This window comes from Rhinatrema bivittatum, chromosome 1 (assembly GCF_901001135.1).
Source record: "Rhinatrema bivittatum chromosome 1, aRhiBiv1.1, whole genome shotgun sequence".
In the NCBI taxonomy this organism is placed as follows: Eukaryota; Metazoa; Chordata; class Amphibia; order Gymnophiona; family Rhinatrematidae; genus Rhinatrema; species Rhinatrema bivittatum.
The window spans coordinates 212,225,453-212,242,673 of record NC_042615.1 but is presented as its reverse complement, the minus strand read 5'-3'; the positions used below and the strand labels follow the sequence as shown (position 1 = coordinate 212,242,673).

Below are 17,221 nucleotides of genomic sequence, written 5' to 3'. Positions count from 1 at the left end.
ACGAAGATCTCTTCATTAGGACGCCTGGTCTCAAAACTTCCAAGCTTCGGGACAGGGTACAAATTATATCGCAATGATATGGAGTGTCAGCTTGGTGGGGGTGTGGCACTTTATATCCGGGAGGGTAGAGAGTCCAATAGGATAAAGATCATACAAGAGAATCTTTTTATATAAAATAAAAAATAAATGCTCAGAGGAATCTATAGGGGTAGAAATCCCATGTGTTTTGGGATATAGTATAGTAACTATAGTGATAGGAGTATACTACGAGACACCTGGTCAAAATGGTCAGACAGATGATGAAATGCTAAGAGAAATCAGAAGCTAACCAGTTTGGCAGTGCAGTAATTATGGGAGATTTCAATTACCCCAATATTGACTGGAATATAAGGAGGACGGACAAGATTACGCAAGGTTCAAGCAGCTCATAGCACGTAAGATAAGTGAGGGGATTTGGCAGATAGAGATTAGGAGTTAACAAGCTGGAATGATGGTTGTGTTTTTATGTATTAAATTTGAACTTTTGCTATGAGTGAGGATTAAAAATGTAGTATTTGTTTGGATGTTATTCTATTTTTTATTATGCTTTACCAGGGTCTGCAAATCACCATGCCAGCTTAGCCATTATTTAAACTGATTATGGCCAACTCAATCCCACTATATTGGGGAATAATATACCAGGATTTTAGAATTGCAGTGACTATGTACAAACAGGTGTATTAAAATGTTTCAACATGGCACTCTATCACCTTGATGAGTCTAAAAACCCTGTAGTAAAACAAAATTGTGCCTAACCTATACATAGACAAAAAGTTATAGCATGCCACACTGTTCTTGCCTTAAATTCCAATTACACAGTTTTCTTACCTTCACAATTTGATCCAGGGAGAAGGGGAGAATATAGTGCCTTTTCCCACCAGCATTGCTTTTGCTGGCTAGCACTTACTCCTTGTAGTTCAACACTTAATGTAGGAAACTGTTTGATGACAAATGTACAATGTAAGTGTTCACAGAAATATTACAAATGTAAAACAAATCTATACATGTTAGGAATATCACTCAAACAATTCAACATTGTCCTATTTTGTTTATTGATATATTCACACACAAATACAACTATATACAAGAGCTAAAATAGAGATATTTAATAAATGGCTAGTGCATCCTCTTAGAGATATTTAATATGTGGCTAGTGCATTCTCCAGACTCAATGACATACACCTGCCTTCTCAGGTTTTACTATTTTAAATTTCAGCTCACACAGCAAAAAAATACACATTAGAAGCATGAAAGCAATTCTTATTCCATTATAGTTCAGGTGAAAAACTAGAGAATACTTTAACTGATTAAAAAAAAAAATACATGGATCTGACTGGATACAAAGAGAATAGAGCTATCATACACTATAAAGATTTTGCTGAAATCATTTGAGCCATGAAGTGTAAAGAAAAGTTTTCACCAAGGCATACATTTTAGAGTCACCAGCTCACCACTACTGACTGGTCTCAAACTCACACAAGAATTAGGGTGTGGGGCAGGAGGAACCTATATTACAATTAAAATCTAAATGACAAGATCACCTGGGTAAATGCCAGAAATGAGAAAATTGCTATAAGCAATATTACCTATAAAGTAAAATTAATACATATTAAAATGGTATCAAATATGGAGAGAAAAATGGGAGGTTACTCAGTCTCCAAATTAGACAGCACAGTATATCATCGTGTCCCCTTTCCTCCATCCAAGAATTTTCTTTAGAATGCAAATTAAAAAATGGTATCTCTCTATAGTGCCTATAGTAGTTATTAAAATATCTATATTGTAGACATTTGACTTAAGATATATTAAACAGCTCCTTAGATTTCCTTCTAATGTGACACTTCTAAGAACTATCAACAGCACAGAATTGATATCAAAAGGCTGATAGTGAAGTACCAAAAAACATGTCTCCCAAAATAGCTCAGTTTACCGCTTACAAAAATGTATTCGTTTTCAAAAACCATAATACTCATCTATAGCATAATAGTAAAAATGTCTCTATGTTGAATAAATAATCTAATTCCCTCCTCAATTTCCAATCCCCCAATTATACACATGCAATGGAGGCAGTGCATGCAAATATACCTCATGCATATTCATTGTGAATATTCTGAAAACCCAACTGGCTCGGGGTCTCTCAGGACAGGTTTGGGAACCACTGTTTTCTGGTAGACATAACAGTTCCAGAAACAGCCATGCAGGTACCACCAAAATAAGAAGGAAACAGGAAAAGCGGAAGAGGTCCACCTTAGTAGCATCAGAGGAAAGGCACACTATCTGGCACTATCATATGTACCAGAAAATACCAATTTAATTTCCTTCTAACTCCCTCATTCCTTAAATACACCAACCTAAGGGTGAGTAAATATGGAGAGTAAAAATGTTTTTGGCTAATACAGTTAGACCTGAAATTTCATGCGCTGCTTCCACTATAAAAAAAATCCTGAACAGTATAGATAATTTTCAGGAACAAATTACTAACTGGACTATGCAAGAAACACAAAGGGAAGTAGAATTCAGATATACAATTTACATCCTCCACCTTCATCTTCATAATTTTCTCTATTTCCTAGTACTCCTTTTCAATTTCATCTCCTTCATATTTCACTCACCCAATGTGTGTCTATACTTCTCTCCCTCCACCATTGCTTCCCAATCGATTCATTTTTCACCAAATTTTTCATCTCTCCATAACTCCTCTAATACCTTCTTTTCCAATTATCTCTCTACACCTTTTCCCTCTCCATATTTCACATGCTTCCTTCTCTAGTCCTCACTCCCTGGAAAGCCCCTGCTCAATAAGGGTATGCAACCAAAAAGACTTTTAGTTTCAATTTAGTGTGCACTGTACCCCATTTACTGTAAATTAAACAAAAAAATACAAATGCACATCCCTATTGTCCAGCAGCAGCAGTTCCCTCCCCCACAACAACCTCCCTTCCCATCTCCCTGGCCAGCAGCAGCCTCACCCCCCCAGCCTGTACCCAAGCAGTAGCAACCCCTTTCAATAAAGCCCCCTGTACAGAGGCAGTGCTTCCCCCAATCCAACCCCACCCCCCCTCATTTTCTAGCTCCCCTTCCTCTTATACACTGTCTCACTTGATTGATTTAGTTCCTGGTCTGTGATGCCAAAGATTTTTCTGTCATGGCAGTAGCAACATGAAACTATTAGAGGCTGCACCCCTACTTGCTTCACTTGCCAACTCCAACAGTGGAGGAATGGGTGTATAAAGGATAGTGTGTGTAAGGAATTTATGTGGTGTGGGATGGTGAGTGAAGGATGTGTGTAATTAATAGAGACGCTGCTGAAAGGATAGTGAACTATCTACAACTGGGTGGAATGCTGAACCTGAGATAGCAAGGATTCAGCAGCGGAAGGGCCTGTCAGACAAATGTGATTTTTTTTTTGATTGGGTGACTAGAGATTTGGATAAAGGAAGAGCGCTCTATATGATCTACTTTGATTTCAGCAAAGCTTTTCACACAGTCTCGCATAGGAGGCTTGTGAATAAAATGAGAAGCTTGGGCATGAGCGCCAAAGGTGGTGGCGTGAATTAGAAACAGGTTGACAGACATGCGTAATGGTAAATGAAACCTACTCTGAAAAGAGAATTGTGATAAGTGGAGTGCCACAGGGACTGGTTGAGTGTGGCAGGAGGAGGATCTTCAGAGTTTAAAGAGCAGCAGGGTGAGTGAAATTACGGAAGGGATAAAAGGTAAAGTGTCTATTTACAGATGATATGAAGATCTGCAACAGAGTGGACATGCCTGAAGTAGAGAGAATGAAAAGTGATTTAAGAAAGCTTGAAGAGTGGTCAAAGCTCTGGCATCTGGGATTCAGTGCCAAGAAGTGCAGGGTCATGCATTTGGGATGCAGTAATCCAGAAGAGCTGGATGCGATGGGGGCTGAAAGACTGATGTGTAAGAGCTGAGAGGGATCCTGGGTTAATAGTGTCTGGCTATCTGAAGATAGCTAAGCAAAAAGAATGCTGGGCTGCATAGAGAATAACCACCAGTAGGAAAAAGGAGGTAATAAAGCCCTTCTACCGATCCTTGGTGAGGCCTCAGCTGGCGTACTGAGTTCAGATCTGGAGACCAAATCTCAAAAAGGAAGATAGAGGATGGAGGTGGTCTAGAAAAAGGGCTGGGGAGGAGCCAGCTGTCGTGGTACATGTGGGCACCGACATAGGAAAATGTGGGAGAGAGGTTTTGGAAGCCAAATTTAGGATTTTAGGTAGGAAGCTGAAATCCAGAACCTCCAGGGTGGCATTCTCTGAAATGCTTCCTGTTCCATGTGCAGGTCCCCAGAGGCAGAGCTCCAGAGTTTCAATGCGTGGATGAAGACGATGGTACAGGGAAGAGGTATTCAGCTTTGTAAGGAACTGGGGAAACTTTTGGAGAAAGGGGAGACATTTCCGAAAGGATGGGCTCCACCTTAACCAGAGTGGAACCAAGCTGCTGGCACTAACTTTCAAAAAGGAGATAGAACAGCTTTTAAACTAGAACAAGGGGGAAAGCCGACAGTCACTCAGCGGTGCATGGTTCGGAGAAATGTATCCTTGAAGGATACTAATGAAAACAGGAGAGTTAGGGCATCCCAACAGAGAGGTTCCATTAAAAGCAAACATAGTTCATATGCCTATATGTAAAAAATCACCAAAGCTAATGATTTCCAAATTATCCCAAACAACTGAAAAGCAGGTTGTTAAAACAAGCAAAAACCACACTTTGAAATGTTTGTATGCCAATGCCAGAAGTCTAAGAAGTAAGATGGGAGAATTAGAATGTATAGCAGTAAATTATGAGATTGACATAATTGGCATCACAGAGACTTGGTGGAAGGAGGATAACCAATGGGACACTGCTATATCAGGGTACAAATTTTATCGCAATGATAGGGAGGATCAACTTGGTGGGGGTGTGGCACTTTATGTCCGGGAGGGTATACAGTCCAACAGGATAAAGATCATACAAGAGAGTAAATGCTCAGTAGAATCTATATGGGTAGAAATCCCATGTGTGTTGGGTAAGAGTATAGTGATAGGAGTATACTACCATCCACCTGGACAAAATGGTCAGACAGATGATGAAATGCTAAGAGAAATCAGGGAAGCAAACCAATTTGGCAATCCAATAATAATGGGAGATTTCAATTACCCCAATATTGACTGGGTAAATGTAACATCAGGACTTGCTAGAGACAAAGTTCCTGGATGTAATAAATGATTGCTTCATGGAGTAATTGGTTCAGGAACCAACAAGAGAGGGAGCTATTTTAGATTTAATTCTTAGTGGAACGCAAAATTTGGTGAGAGAAGTAACGGTGGTGGGGCCACTTGGCAACAATGATCATAACATGATCAAATGTAAACTAATAACTGGAAGGGGGACAATAAGTAAATCTGCAGCTCTAAAACAGTTTTAAAAAGGGAAACTGAAAGGTGCAGCTGCAAAGGTTAAAAGTGTTCAACAGGCTTGGACATTGTTTAAAAATATAATCCTAGAGGCGCAGTCCATATGTATTCCGCGCATTAAGAAAGGTGGAAGGAAGGCAAAACGATTACCATCATGGTTAAAAGGTGAGGTGAAAGAGGCTATTTTAGCCAAAAAAACAACCTTCAAAAACTGGAAGGATCCATCTGAAGAAAATAGGATAAAACATAAGCATTGTCAAGGTAAGTGTAAAACATTGATAAGACAGGCGAAGAGAGAATTTGAAATGAAGTTGGCCATAGAGGCAAAAACTCATAATAAAAACTTTTTAAAATATATCCAAAGCAAGAAACCTGTGAGGGAGTCGGTTGGACCATGAGATGACAGAGGGGTTAAAGGGGCTCTTAGGGAGGATAAGGCCATTGCAGAAAGACTAAATGAATTGTTTGCCTCCGTGTTTACTAATGAGGATGTTGGGGAGATACCAGTTCCGGAGATGGTTTTCAGGGGTGAGTCAGACGAACTGAACGAAATCACTGTGAACCTGGAAGATGTAGTAAGGCCAGATTGACAAACTAAAGAGTAGCAAATCACCTGGACCGGATGGTATGCATGGAATTTCTGATCTATTAGTTAAATTTATAACCTATCATTAAAATCATCCATTGTACCTGAAGACTGGCGGATGGCCAATGTAACCCCAATATTTAAAAAAGGCTCCAGGGGCGATCCGGGTAACTATAGACCAGTGAGCCTGACTTCAGTGCCGGGAAAAATAGTAGAAACTATTCTCAAGATCAAAATCGTAGAGCATATAAAAAAACATGATTTAATGGGACACAGTCAACATGGATTTACCCAAGGGAAGTCTTGCCTAAAATATGCTTCATTTTTTTGAAGGTGTTAATAAACATGTGGATAAAGGTGAACCGGTAGATGTAGTGTATTTGGATTTTCAGAAGGCGTTTGACAAAGTCCCTCATGAGAGGCTTCTACGAAAACTAAAGAGTCATGGGATAGGAGGCGATGTCCTTTCGTGGATTACAAACTGGCTAAAAGACAGGAAACAGAGTGTGGAATTAAATGGTCAATTTTCTCAGTGGAAAAGGGTAAACAGTGGAGTGCCTCAGGGATCTGTACTAGGACCGGTGCTTTTCTATATATATATAAATAAATGATCTGGAAATGAACACGACGAGTGAGGTTATCAAATTTGCGGATGATACAAAATTATTCAGAGTAGTTAAATCACAAGCAGACTGTGATACATTACAGGAGGACCTTGCAAGACTGGAAGATTGGGCATCCAAATGGCAGATGAAATTTAATGTGGACAAGTGCAAGGTGTTGCATATAGGGAAAAATAACTTGCTGTAGTTACATGATGTTAGGTTCCATATTAGGAGCTACCACCCAGGGAAAAGATCTAGGCATCATAGTGGATAATACTTTAAAAATGTCAGCTCAGTGTGCTGCAGCAGTCAAAAAAGAAAATAGAATATTAGGAATTATTAGGAAGGGAATGGTTAATACAACGGAAAATGTCATAATACCTCTGTATCACTCCATGGTGAGACCGCACCTTGAATACTGTTTACAATTCTGGTCGCCGCATCTCAAAAAACATATAGTTGCGATGGAGAAGGTACAGAGAAGAGCAACCAAAATGATAAAGGGGATGGAACAGCTCCCCTATGAGGAAAGGCTGAAGAGGTTGGGGCTGTTCAGCTTGGAGAAGAGACGGCTGAGGGGGGATATGATAGAGGTCTTTAAGATCATGAGAGTTCTTGAACGAGTAGATGTGACTCGGTTATTTACACTTTTGAATAATAGAAGGACTAGGGGGCATTCCATTAAGTTAGCAAGTAGCACATTTAAGACTAATTGGAGAAAATTCTTTTTCACTCATCGCACAATAAAGCTCTAGAATTTGTTGCCAGAGATGTGGTTAGTGCAGTTAGTGTAGCTGGGTTCAAAAAAGGTTTGGATAAGTTCTTGGAGGAGAAGTCCATTAATGGCTATTAATCAATTATACTTAGGGAATAGCCACTGCTATTAATTGCATCAGTAGCATGGGTTCTTCTTAGTGTTTGGGTAATTGCCAGGTTCTTGTGGCCTGGTTTTGGCCTCTGTTGGAAACAGGATGCTGGGCTTGATGGACCCTTGGTCTGACCCAGCATGGCAATTTCTTATGCTCTTACCAAAATGGCGTGGGGTCAGCATCGGATAACTTATGAGGAGAGGCTGAAGAATCTGAACATGTAAACTCTGGAAGAGAGGAGGTGCAGGGGAGATATACAAACCTTCAGATACCTGAAAGATTTTAATGATGTACAAACATCGCACCTTTTCTGATGGAAAGGACACAGTACACTAAGGGGTCAAGAAATGAAACTCCAGGGGGGAACGATTTAGAACCATCAGGAAATATTTCTTCAGGGAGAAGGTGGATGTGTGGAATGTCTTTCTAGAGGAGGTAGTGAAGACAAAAACAGTAAAAGAATTCAAAGGGGCAAGGGATAAACACTGTGGATTCCTAAAGGCTAGAGGATGGAAATAAAGAAAAGTGCCCATGGAGTTAATTTACTGGTGCAGCAGTTACTATCCTTAACCAATAATCCTTGATACTTTTGATGCAACTGCAACATTGCTCTCCGCTTCAACGGCAGTGAGAAAAGGGGAACTGGATTTAGACAACCACAGCAAGGGCCCCAACTTTTACAGTTCAGGGAATTGATAAGCATGGGGGTAAACCTGCACAGAACCGCAGTTACGTCCCTCAACAGAAGGCATGGGATTACTATTCTTAACCAATAAGCCTTGATGCTTTTGACAGCTGCCACACTGATCCCCGGGGGGGGGGGGGGAGGGAGGCAGGGGGAATTGGATTCAGACTACAGCCAATACGGGCCCTGACTTACAGCCTGGGGTACTGATGCGCAGACATAAGGGAAAAAGCACAGGACTGCTTGTTCGGTCAAGTCCATAAGCAAAGCATGTCAAGCAGCAGAGTCTGAAATTTCAAGAAGACTTATCGCCTAGCAAAAATGTTGCTAGTAGTAAAAATTTTTATGGGTTATCATAAGCCTTGGGGACAACTGCATGGAGCAGGCATTAATTTTTTAGGTAAAAATGTTTGCCTCAATGCAAGGTCCATTTTGCATTGAGGCAAACAGCTAAGATCCTCATCAACATGAATTTACATGTGATGAGCGCTATATTAGATATGTACTCAGTTGGAAGCACGATTTGGATGAGCTAACCCCCGTTTTGCATTGGGGGGGGGGGGGTTATGGATGCGCATCCAATCGCATGTTGAGCGGTGAACTGCAGTCAACACACGGTAATGCATCGGCCTAACTTGAGTTGAACCGTTACGATGGAACCCAAGTGACGATATACAAAAACCAAATAAATAAATATGACAGCTGTGGCAGACTATTTAGAAATTTGTCAGGTGCATGGTTAAGTACTATTTATTCATAAGAGTATAACCACCCCTGGGGGATCAGACTTATATGCATATTGCCAACACATATAAATCTTGGGCCCTGCTAAAAAAAAAAAAAAAAAAAAAGTAAAAAAAAAAAAATCAGTTCTGGCTACACTCCTGGTCATGAACTCTTATCATCAAGAAAGTCACTCATCTATGTCCTTGTCCTCCCCTCCTCCTCCACCACCAACTCCCAACTTCATGCTTTCTACCCTTCTGCATCGTACATTTAGAAGAGACTTCCTGAGTTGGTGTGCCATTCATTGTCTGGCCTGATTCAAATCCAAACTAAAAATCCACCTTTTTAAGGCTTATTTACATCTTGATCTCAGATTGCCCAGCTCACAGCCTTATTTGATTTTAACAATTTTCTTAATGAATGAAATTCCCAAAGTCTCTTTTGTCCTACGTTTGTCTTGATTAATTTATAAGCTCTACAAAGAAGGGACGGTCTCTTAGGTGTTTTCTACTGTTCTCTATAAATCAAGCAACTCTATAAAAGCTATTAGTAGAAGCCTGTCACCAATTCAAGCTGTTCACTCTGATGGAAGAGACCATGGAATCCACATATTCACTTTTGCGAGGAGTGTGTGAATTTCAAACTGGATAAAACAAATACAATAAATATGGACAGACTGCTTCCAAATAAAGAGGTAAAAAGCAAAGGGATAAGCGTGAATAGATGCAAGAACTGAAGAGCCCAAAACAGCAGAGGAGCGACTCAGTGCTATAAAATGCCACCCCAAATCAATCAAAATTTCTTAAAATCAGGAAGCAGTACTATACTTCTAGTTGCAATATTTATAGTGATTATAAGACCACTGAGAAATAATCCACAAATTAGAACATTATAAAAGCAAGGTTTATTCAAGCTGCTTTTATGGATCAGGGACTACAGGCATCTTGATTCAGTTTGATTTGTCTGCAGTGTTTGACACCATACACCATAAGATTCTGATAAAGAGCATGAGTAATATAGTATTGGAGGCACTCTACTGAGATGTTTTCAAGCCTATTTGACAAATACGATGCAGAAGATACAAATAGGTCAGACAAACTCTGTATGCCACAATATTCAATGGGGTGTGCTGCAGGGTTCAGCACTTTCGTTGCTGCTTTTCAACATTTATCTTGCTCCTTTAGCAGCTCTTTTGTAGTCACTGAATGTGAAATACCTCATGTATGCTGATGATCAGTTTTTCTTACTATGTAGCCCCAATGGTGACACACCTGAAGGTAGGCTGCAAGATATAGTCAGAAGGGTACAGGAGTGGTTGATAAATCACCACTTGTTTTTAAATATCAAAAAGACAAAGATCTTCTAGGTGGGGAAAGGTTTTGAGGAGAAGCATCTTGTAGAGGTTCGGTTATTAAAAAACTTGGCTGTACTGGTTCAGAGAGTTAAAAAGTTTGAGAGTCTTTTTGGACTCCCGTCTATGAAGCAACAGATTTGTCATGTAACAAAAATGGCGTTCTACAAACTTAAGATGGTACGACTACTAAAAGGCTTCTTACTCTGGCACACATTTGTACGGGGGTACAGGCTCTGGTCCTAAGCCATTTGGACTATTGTGGTGCTTTTATATAGGACTGCCAGACAGGTTGATGCATGTTCTACAGTTGGCACAGAATGCTGCTGTGCTTCTTTTAACTGGTCTATCAAGAAAAGATCATGTTTTTCCACGGTCGATAGTTCTCCAGTGGCTGCCAGTTAAATGGAAGGTAAGGTTCAGATTAGCGACAATGGTTTTTAAACTTTTGATTAATTCCTTCCCACATGTTTTAAATTTTGTTGAGTGGTACACCCCAAGGTGGACTCAGATCGGAAGGTACTCATTTGTTGACCATTCCTCCAATCAATAAGAATAGATGGGTACAAACAAGGGCAAGAGCCTTTTCTTCAGTAGCAGCAGTTGACTGGAATAAAATTTCCAGTTAGGCTTCATGAGCAGCAGGATTTAAAGATGTTTAGAAAAGCCATGAAGACTTGTTTTTTGAAGAGGCTTTTGGATGAGCTGAAATTTCATCTTTGCTGTGTTTTTCATATGTAAGCATTTTGTTGTTCTGTGATGTTTTTATGATTGCTTTATTGTAATCCACGGTGAACAGATACTAGGAAGTAGTGGAATAGAAGAAATTTAAATAAATAAATGAAAAACAAACAAAACATGAATGTAGGATTGGCGGCAAAGGATGGGTCAGCTGTACTTCTGGCCTAAAGAAAAGGCCAGAGAAAAGATGGTTACAGAAATACATCAGATGGAAAGTAGAGTGGCTTACCTTCAACAGTGTTCTCTGAGATGATGGGTTTAAGTGGGACTTGGGGTAGTTGATGACAAACCTGAGTAACTCCAATACCCAGATAATCTTGCACACCGAATCTGTGGCACCTGACATGTGCTCTTCACTAGCTAGCAGGGGAACATGTGCACTGCCACCACAGCAAGATATTTTGTGAAGACACTTAGAGCTAACACTAGGCCAAAGGCAGCACATGATACTGGAGGCGACTATCCCCTACAACAAATCGGAGATACTTTCTGTGGCCTGAAATACAGTTTGAGAGCATAGCCTGTCATCTTTTAATAAAAAGGGAATTAAGGTTCTCAGAGAAATCATCTTGAACTTCTCTTTTTAGAAATGTATTGAAGATCTTTAGGTCTAGGATGCAACAGAGTCCTCTTTTCTTTGGAATCAGGAAGTACTTGGGTTGAATCCCTGCCTTCTTTCCCCTGGTGGAATGGGTACAACCAGATTGGTCTCTAAGAGAGAGGAGAGCCTTCTACAGCAATTCCCAATGTTGAGATTTTCCATAAGTAGCATCTGGAGGCTTTGGAGAGACACCCTGTAGTTGTTATTTGTACCCTTTTAAGCAGCTAAAGATCCACAAATTTGAGGTTTTGACTGAAGTGCTGGCTGTAGCTTCAGGTTCCTCTATTGCCACTGCTGAGCACAAGGGGTTTGTTGGGCATGGGACCGAGGGGGTGGAGAAAAACACCACCTTGTTCACAAGTGTCACTTTAGATCCACCCTCCTCTATCAACAAATACCAGAATATGGAGCCAGAGTGGCTGTGGAAAGATGCTGAAATGTCACACATGGCAATTTTTTGGACCTCAGGTTGCAGATCTGAGACCCATGGCAAGATAAATATGTGGTCACCAATCCCCATGGCAGATACTCTTGATACAGTTTCAAAAACACTGAAGGTCAGCTTGACCATGTGTTTTCCACATGCCGTCTCCTTATCCACCAGTGACTGGAAGTCATTTTGCTGCTTAGGAGAAAGCTGCTCTGCCACCTCTTGCATCTGCTTCAACAGGTACCGAATTTGAAGGAATAAAATAGTGACATACTGTCAATGAAGAAAACAAAGGTACAGCAAGGGAGAAATGCACACAGCAATTGACAAAACAAAAACTTAAACACCACAAATCAAAGTCACTATACAATATAAAAAATTTCCATTTAAGATATCAATTTTAATAAATCTGTCAAAAAATTATAAATATTACAAGACAGCATATAAACAAAAAAAGCATAACAAATACCATATCAAAATCCTGGTATAATATTTTGGCCCTGGCCTGTTTCAGGCAATGAACAACCTTCCCTAAAGAGTATCCAGAGACCGAGAGGGAGCGATTCCTGTTTGCCATTACCTGCTATCATCCGGGGTAAGGACTGCCTCTTGCCCGGTCGGAGACTCCAGTGCGTCCCTCGACGTGGAGGGCGGGACCCAGGAAGTGGTCCTACAAAGCCGGGCCCTTCTAAAACTGCGCTGAGACCGAGAAGGAGCGATTCCTGTTTGCCATTACCTGCTATCATCCGGGGTAAGGACTGCCTCTTGCCCGGCGGAGACTCCAGTGCGTCCCTCGACGTGGAGGGCAGGACCCAGGAAATGGTCCTACAAAACCAGGCCACTAGCGGCGCGCAGTCGACGCCGGCACGCTGCCAAAGCCGCGGGCGCGCGCTAAAAAGGCTTTGCCTGGATTCGGATGGATTAAGGATAGACTTTGGATTAATATTGCACATGAAATCGCTACCGTTGGTCTCCAATTGGGGAAAACAGGCAATAGACGATCAACCCAGTCAAGATAAGTATCAGTATTTCTATTATACCTTTACTGCTTGAGAAAATGCCTCACTCGGCCCGAAAAAGAAGGGCAAGGGAAAGGCCGGTCATTGATAACTTGACTAGCCCAGTGTTGGGCCCTATGGACGCCCACATTAGAAAGGTTTCTTTACGACCGGGTGATGAATCATTTGAAGTTTAATTAAACTTCAACAAAACAAAACTTTTAATTTTTAAAATTTTTAAAAATTTTAATTTTGTTGTTTCAGTTTTATACCCTGTTCGATGTAAACCGATCTGATATGGTCATTACCATGAAGGTCGGTATAGAAAAGTGTTAAATAAATAAATAAGTTTTGCAGGCAGGCACGGCAAAACTTCGTGAACTTGAGATCTCTCTATCCTCAGAAGTTAGATTCCCTCCTGTGTATCCTGCTTCTATAAGATCTGATCTGAACACAGACAAACCACAACCTGCGGTTGATGCAGGCGAGCTGGGTAATGGACTGGGAACATCTTCAGTATCGATAGCAGAACATACTAGTTTTACTATATACCAGATGGGACTATACCTGAGGGTTCCTTATCTATTCAAGTTCAAGAGCAAAGAGGAGTGAAAATAGAAACAATATCTATAGAGAGACCTGAAGTTTTTTCCTTAGAAACCATCTGGGAAACCCTGGTTATAATGAATAAAAATGTAACACTCCAATTGAACCCAATAGTGAGCAAGATTGAGAATATGGAACTTAAAATTAATAAAATATCAACAGATGATAATAAAAGAGATCAATTGATAGGAAAAAACACGGGTGAATTAAAGACATTAAAAATGAATGAATCAATTATAAAAGAGAATCAATATCTTTCTAGGAGAATGGAGGGGTTGGAAAACCAACAAAGAAATAGGAATTTAAGGTTGGTAAATTTTCCTAAAATTCCACATCTCTCGGCTAGAGAGTTGTGGAATAAATATGCTACAGATGTATTGAAAATTCCTCAGCAAACTTTACCCCCATTAACCCAGATATATTATATTCCCCAGTGGAAAAATAAAAATGATAAAGAGATGGAACCACCATCTACTACTCCTTTAAATATCACTGATATATTAGAATCTACAAATTTGGAGTTAGCTCAATCTGCCACTTTAATAATCTACCCCTGCAAGCAGGGCTGCACTAGGATTTAGACTCCAAATGGTAGCAAATAGGTACCAGGAGTGTGACACCACGGTGGTTTGTTTTTTTTTTAAACAAAAAGGGGGGGGGGGGTTGTATATTGGTTTAAAATCTATAAACAAAAGCCATGACACTTACCCATGACAGATGAAAGCAGCATATCGAAAGCTCTGACACCATTTAGTTTTCATAAAACTGTAAGTTGCCACAATGATGTAAAGATGTATTTACAACAAAATTTAAAATTAAAGAATGAGATATTCTGCAAATTTAAAAGGAAACTGCATAGCCTAAGTAATATTTTCAAAGTCCTTTTGAAAAGTAGTATTACAAAAACATATCAATGAAAAACATTACTTACACATTTTTTAAGTTATTTGGAGCAGCTTCCCTATAATATCCCTGAATGTTTAAAAGTCATGTTTGGAACAATGTCAGAAATTACCAAATACTGAATCAGTTTGGTCTGAACTCATTCTACCAATAAGTGAGACATGGCACAAACAGGAAGTTCTAGTAGCCGTATTAGTTTTGGATACCCTTCTTTTAAACAACAACATTTAAAGAAGTTGAAAATAAGCTTTCAAGATGACATGTGATCTCAAAAGTTCATGTACATCTTTAAATAATTGTTTCACGATATACATCTTTAAATTACGGTGCTCTCAAATGGCTCCACATTCTACAAAGACAGCATTCATCAAATACCGGTAAATATTATAATTAAATCTGGTTTCACTTATAAGATATACTGTAAACTGTTGATCATTTTCTATTATCCAAAAAAGTAATTTATTAAAAGAGAACCAACACAGTAGCCTGGTATTAGGTCAACATGTTTAAGGATACAAGCTTACAGGACTACAGACATCCCTTCCTCACATGTTATTGTGATTACTCAGTTTACATCTGTAACAGGTGTTCTGGGAAGTCAAAGAATTACCAGTCACACCCATGGGTGATGTCATCACTGCTTAGCACCGTGGAAGAGTTTTCAAATCTTACCAAGAATTCCTCTCTAGGCTTGCACAGCAGTTCCGGTGCACCCTTAGTTCCCTAAGACAGGCCAATGCAATAAAGCGCGTCAAGTCAGTTCTTATCCAGCTACCTGGCGCGGTTCAAACCATGCCAAATATCCGGATAAGTCAGTATTTATCCGCCACTTACCCAGGGCACAATCTGCCTTCCCGAGTTAAAATATGTAAGCACATTTTACAGTCAACCCACTTTTTTTTTTTTTAAATCCAGATACATTTGCAAAGCATAAGCTTATTGCTTTGGGAGTTAAATTTTTTTTTTATCTGAACATTCAAACCATGTGTTGAAATCAAGCACAGTATTAACAGTCAGCTTCCTGCATCATCCTGTAAACTAATAAAATAAACTCCAGAAGGGAGGTGGTTATATGACTAGAGGTTCACAACTTTGCTTTCCCTGAAAGTGAATCACCCATCACATACCCAGAAATTCCCAGCTACGGGAAGTCTAACAAAAGGGAGGGAAAATGAGAACAATCTCTATAACAGAGTAATGAACTCCTTGGTGGATTACAATTTTTTCTTTTTCTTTTTTTTTTGTTATCAGAGAGAAGTAGAAGACCACTCAAAATCATAAGGAGTCCTATGGGGCATGAGTTGGATTCTAACCCTCAGAAAGACACTAAAGAAATGGACTACCCAAACTTATCACATTTGTATTTAGGAAATAGTATGATGTGAATGTGAGAATTGTATTATAATCAGGCATGAAAACCTCATCACTAGTGGCTGATTTGAAATAGACCACCAATGAAGTTCTAGCCCTAACACACACATCTAAATCTCTGCTTAAGCATAAGGGTATGCAGTCTGCTCTTCAATTAGATAATGTTCTCTTTGACCCCACAATCTCAGGCTTGTGTATGGGTTTGGGGGGGGTGGGGGGGGGTGGGGGAACTGGGTGACTATGGTCTGTATTTTGCTTCCCACAAGTCAATTCCTTGTTTGCAATCCAAAGCGTGCTGGGGTTTGCTCAGCTTTACTGACATTTATCCTTAGAAAAAAATACTAGAAAGAAGATAGACTGGTTAAGGTAGAAGTACAATAAACTTAGGCAAGAACGTCAAATACATGTGCACCACCACCCTGTCGTGATGAAACTTAGCATAAGGTGGCCAAGTTACTATGGCCTGGAGCTGAATGTGCTGAAGTGACTGCCACAAAAACAAAGCGATCTTTGACGTCTGGTAATTAATCCACAAGAGGCTAGAGGCTCAAAATGGCTTTCAGCTGATGTGTTCAAACACTATGGGTGGCTTAAAGGGGGGGGGGGGGGGCTTTAAGTAATTGCATACATCTTACTACTAACAGTTGTGCAGAAATAAGTCTGACTTCTACACGATAGGAACTAACTGCAGAGAGCATACTGCATCTTGAGAAATGCGTGTACGTTCTGTTCGCTTCATCTCAAAAGAGACAGTGGAACTAGAAAAAAATACAGAGAAAGGCAACAAATGATAAAGGGGATGTAATGGCTCCCTTATGAAAGAAGGCTAAACAGGTTAGGGCTTTTCAGTTTGGAGAAGAGAGAGGGGATATGAGAGAGGTTTATAAAATCATGAGTGGGTGGAACAGGAAAATAGGGGCCAGTTGCTGACCCTTCCAAATATAAAGGAACACGTCATGAAATAACCAGATTTAAAACAAATCAAAAAATCAAGCTATGCAATTTGTCAGAGGATTTGGTCAAGGCAACTAACATAGCAGGGTTTAAAAGAAGTTTGGATAAGTTCCTGAAGGAAAAGTCCATAAACAACAATTAGTCAGGTAGTCTTGGGAAAGACACCGCCCATCCCTGGGCATAAGAAGCAAGAAATTATAGGTCAAAGATTTTTTTTTTTTAATCTGTTATGTATTGTATTTTCTTTTTGAGTGTTCTGTAGACCACTTTGGTCAGTCTTTTATAAAGGCCAGAAAAGAAAGCTAAAAGATTAGTAACTAAACAAAATAAATAAAACAGAGG

At 39.8% G+C, this 17,221-nt stretch overlaps 1 protein-coding gene across 4 annotated transcripts in view; it reads right to left on the bottom strand.

Moving 5' to 3' along the window:
• KIAA0232 (KIAA0232 ortholog) overlaps positions 1-17,221 on the bottom strand; it is a 294,375-nt gene that overhangs the window by 93,983 nt on the left and 183,171 nt on the right. For all 4 annotated transcript variants that reach the window (XM_029591550.1, XM_029591556.1, XM_029591572.1 and 1 more), the window contains one exon: positions 868-976. In XM_029591550.1, the coding sequence (XP_029447410.1) occupies positions 868-976 (109 nt within the window). The remainder of the gene's footprint in view (positions 1-867; positions 977-17,221) is intronic.